The 4776-nt window shown below is 37.2% G+C and overlaps 1 protein-coding gene across 1 annotated transcript in view; it reads left to right on the forward strand.

Annotated features, from left to right (window-relative positions):
• LOC109845827 overlaps window positions 4154-4776 on the forward strand; it is a 2045-nt gene continuing 1422 nt past the window's right edge. The window contains exon 1 of the mRNA XM_020415093.1: window positions 4154-4767. Coding sequence (XP_020270682.1) covers window positions 4154-4767 — 614 coding nt within the window. The remainder of the gene's footprint in view (window positions 4768-4776) is intronic.

Genomic DNA, 4776 nt, shown 5'->3' on the forward strand with positions numbered 1-4776 from the left:
GCCATTATCCCCATGAGTTCAGCTAATAAATTCAATGCTTGGAGACTTCCGTGTGAAGCCCTTGACTTCCTACTAATCGAAGGGTATGCCTCGTCACATGGCGCTGATTCATCCCATATCGTCTCCTCACTTCTCTCCATTGATTGATCCCATACCGTCACTAATTGGAGATTATCCTCTAATCTCATCGCTGAGTCCCGGGGCATCGACACTCTCGATAGGAAAACACCGCGGGATCGAAAATAATCCGCTATCACATCTAAATTATAATTATTTTTGCACAGACAAAGACTCTCAAACACCCTTTTTCACAATACCTTTGATTTTAGTTATACCTTTTGTTAAACTCTGTGTATAAGAATATTGCACCTCTCTATTAAAAAGGCCCTAAAATAAGATGTCAGCTTCCCCATTTTCCACTTTTGGAGAATATAGTTAGGCTTTTGGTCTAACAGATTCTTCATCTCATTCCCCAAAATAGGGATGGAGGAGAAAAAACGGGGAAGCTTTCCCAAATCTGCAGCATTCTCCAAATTTTTGGAGGAAAAAATGGATTCTTCAAAATGGGGAAGTTGTTGGAGTTGGTGTAAAAATAATTTGAAGAATATGACTTTTGTTTCCCTATTTTGGAGAAAATTTTAGAAAAGCTGTTGGAGATGCCCTAAGTCAACTTGGCTTCTAAGAAAAATGTTAACTTGGCCTCTATAAAAACTATTATGATTGTGATTAGCCTTCAACTCCGGATTCAACTTAAAGTTTGAGTTGGCGCACGACACATTTAGGGGGTGTTTGGCAATCTGAAAGTGAATTTAAAATATGCAAGTTACTTTTTTTTACAAATGACTTTTACATCCATGTCAGCACGCAAGTGAAATACAGTGTTTGTTTGAAAAATTAAATTATTATCGAAAGTGCAATGTGAAGATGACGTGGCAAAATAAGATTAATTAGAAAATATAATTAAAATCATTTAATTAAATTACTTACCTTTTTGTCACTTTCATGTGACTTCACCACTTTTTTAGGGTAAGTCAAAGTTGCATTAAATCTTATGTGGCAACTTTCTTACATCTCACTTTCATAACCACTTACATGAAAACAAACACCTTAATTGTTAAATGAAAGTAACTTTCTCACTTTCATCTTTCACTTGCATGCAAACAAACACCCCCTTAATGAAGTTAGGATTAACCAACTCCAACTTAGTTAAGTCTTAATCCAGCTAGACGGGGAGTTGCCAGCTGAGCCTTCGGATTTTTTATCTTTCTTACGTATTTACATCTAAAACCAAAATAAAAGTCTCCTATTAGAATCAAACCCACCTCAAACAATTGCCACCGCCCCCTAACGATCCTCGGTGACCTCCGATCATCATGTTTAGCGCCACGCCCTCCAGCTGCCGGTCATCTCTTGTCAAATTAGATTTTAATAAAAATTTACCAATTATTAGCTCTTTAATCACTAGTAGAAAATCACGTATTCTAGACGGGCTAGACGGAATTTTTTCCGTCTAGAATGTATTAAACTAGACGGAAATTTTCCGTCTAGAATATTCCGTCTATTTCGTCTAGAATAATTTATATGTATATTGAATTAGTATTGGAACTTTAATGTTGTAATTGTTTGTTTTAATAATATATATAATTAATTTATATGATAATAATTTAGTTGTTCTTTAATATTGTGTACATGCCCCAAAAGCAGATTCTGCAAAAAAAAAAAAAAAAAAACTACTGTAGCATAGCATCCTAGACGGAAATTCCGTCTAGGATGATTCAAAACCATCAATTTCCGTCTAGGATGAGTATCCTAGACGGAAATTTCCGTCTAGGATACTCATTCTAGACGGAATTTTTTTCCGTCTAAGATGCAGTATTCTAGACGGAATTTCTGTCTAGAATAATCCGTCTAGGATGTATTCTAGACGGTTTTGAATTCCGTCTAGAATATTCCGTCTAGGATGTATTCTAGACGGAAATTCCGTCTAGAATACTACATCCTAGACGGAAACTTCTTAGACGCATATCCTAGACGGAATTCCGTCTAGAATACTCATCCTAGACGAAATGATGAGTATCCTAGACGGAATTTTCCGTCTAGGATACCTCATTAATGTAACTTAAAGTATCGTTGGGATTTTTTTTTCAACTCAACGTGTTTTGGGAAATTTATTTTAAAATAAATAAGATGTTCAGGCTGATAGTGATTAAGAAAACCTTTTTTTAATGTATATTTTGTAGGCTAAATAGCAGAAACTCTTCTGAAGTTTGGGGTTATCGAAAACCCCTTTAGCTTTGAGATTTTATCAGGAAAACACTCTAAGAGAATGGTTTTAGAGGGATTTTCTGGTAAAATTCTCAAAGTTAAAAGATGGTTTCCTGATAAAATGATAAAGTTAAAGGGGAGTTTTTTTTAATAATCCTCATATTTAAAAGAGGCTTCTGATATTTTGAAAGTTACAGGAGGTTATCTAAAAATTATCAAATGTTAGGGGAGGATCTTCTAACATTTAGACCACCCGCAGCAGGTGGTTTTCGCGAGTGTTTTTTGGTACAGCCGGAGGTTTTTCGGATAGGGAAATGAAAAACGAAGCCGCAGAGGGGAAAATTTTCACGTTCGTTTTCTCTGCACAAATTTGACTCAAGCGGGCCCCTCCACAAAGCAGCTGGCATTAAAAAAGAAAGGAAAAATTATGTGGCCCAATGGTTGAGCAACACGTGTCCGCGTGCACTGCTGCTGACATCCTCAATTATTAATTGATATTTTGACAATAATTTACTCAGAATTAATTTTTTATTTTTGCACCATAATTCATAATTTTTCGAGCTCTATAAATAGAGCCTAACTTTGTATTATTTGGACACCAAAAAAAAATTGAGTTTTCAACACCCTATTTTCCTTCCTTTTTTTTTCTGAAACTATTTTCTTCAATCTTCTTCATGGATCCATCACAAAACTTTCCTAATTTCCCCTTCAATTACAACATTCCTAATCAACCTCAACATCCAAATATGCAACGCCTAGAAAATAATCAAAATACCGGGATGCAACCCAATTTTCAAATGCCCTATATGATGCAACCAAATTTTGGCATGCAATACCCTTATCTTCCTTATGGGTATCAACCATCTCCTGGAAACAGCTATGTTCCTTCCCATATGAACGTTCCAAATCCAGAGTCGAGCCAGCCAACGACTCCTCGTTTCAGTAGTGGATCGACAGACATCCCAGATTTTTCCACCCAGGTATCTTTGGGAAATGTTGGTGGGGATACTCCCCATAGTTTTCTACCTCCAACCCAACAATCAGTCAAGAAAACTACTTACGATACTTGGAGCACCGAAGACAACATCCTTTTGCTAACTGGTTATTTTCACGTTAGCAATGATAGTGAATTGGGTAACAATCAAAAAGGTGACACCTTTTGGGGTAAAATTAAAGACTACGTGAATGAGAACTCCAATAGTGGGAAAAAATTCAGCGATGTTGGAGTACGCCGCAGGTCAGAAACAAGCTGCTTATGCTAAGAAGTTGGAGGTGTGGATGATCTTGAAGAACAAAGAAGATCGTGATGAAGAAGATGAGTATGTTTATAACACGTTGAAGAAGGATCTGTTTGATCTTTAAGTTCCATATTGTGTGTTTTACTGTTTCAAATTGAAAGTGACATGTCTACCAACGTGCTTCTGATATTGAAAGTGACAAGTCTATGCACTATACTACAAAAATTAATCTGACCATGTCTTCCCACTTGCTTCTGAAAATTGAAAATGACTTGTCTACCCACTTGCTTCTGATATTGAAAGTGACAAGTCTATCCACTATACTACAAAAATGAATCTGGCCATGTCTACCAACTAGCTTCTGAAATTAAAAGTGACAAGTCTAGTCTAGCCACTATACTACAAAAATGAATCTGGCCATATCTACCAACTAGCTTCTGAATTTGAAAGTGACAAGACTAGCTACTATACTACAAAAATGAATCTGGACATATCTACCAACTAGCTTCTGAAATTGAACCATACCTAATCCTTTCATTCAACTTATTGGAATCCGTAGGTCATTCATTATAAATAATGTATCACACATCATATGAAAACCACTCACTATCAACACTTAGCAATTCAAACCTTCTTCTTCAAACAACCCAATGGATCTACCCCCAAATGGCTTTGATCTCGAAGAGTTCCAACGACAATGGGAGCTAGAAGGAAAAATACTTGATAGGCAGCAAGAACTTCTTGAAGAATTGCAAAGGAGAAGCGAACAACCCCATAAGAGAAAATCAATATATAGAGATCACCATGCTGCTCATGAGAGGCTCATGGCCGACTACTTTGTCGAGTCATGCACCTACACTGACGAACAATTCCGACGGAGGTATCGAATGAAGAGGCCACTTTTTTTGCGGATTGTGGACTCTATATCAAATTATGACAACTACTTCATTCAAAGACGCAATAATGCGGGAAAGCTTGGTTTAACGCCGATCCAAAAGTGTACGGCTTCCATACGCATGCTTGCATATGGAGTGGCAGCGGATGCTTGTGATGAGTACGTGAAGATAGGGGAATCCACTGCAATTGAGTGTACTCGCAAGTTTTGTGAAGGGGTAATAGCCTGTTTTGGAGATGAATACTTAAGACGACCAAATTTGGATGACTTGCAGAGGTTGCTCCAAGTTGGCCATGATCGTGGTTTTCCTGGGATGATTGGAAGTATCGATTGCATGCACTGGCAATGGAAGAATTGTCCAAAGGCTTGGCAAGGGCA

The sequence above is a fragment of the Asparagus officinalis genome, chromosome 6, assembly GCF_001876935.1.
Source record: "Asparagus officinalis chromosome 6, Aspof.V1, whole genome shotgun sequence".
Lineage (NCBI taxonomy): Eukaryota > Viridiplantae > Streptophyta > Magnoliopsida > Asparagales > Asparagaceae > Asparagus > Asparagus officinalis.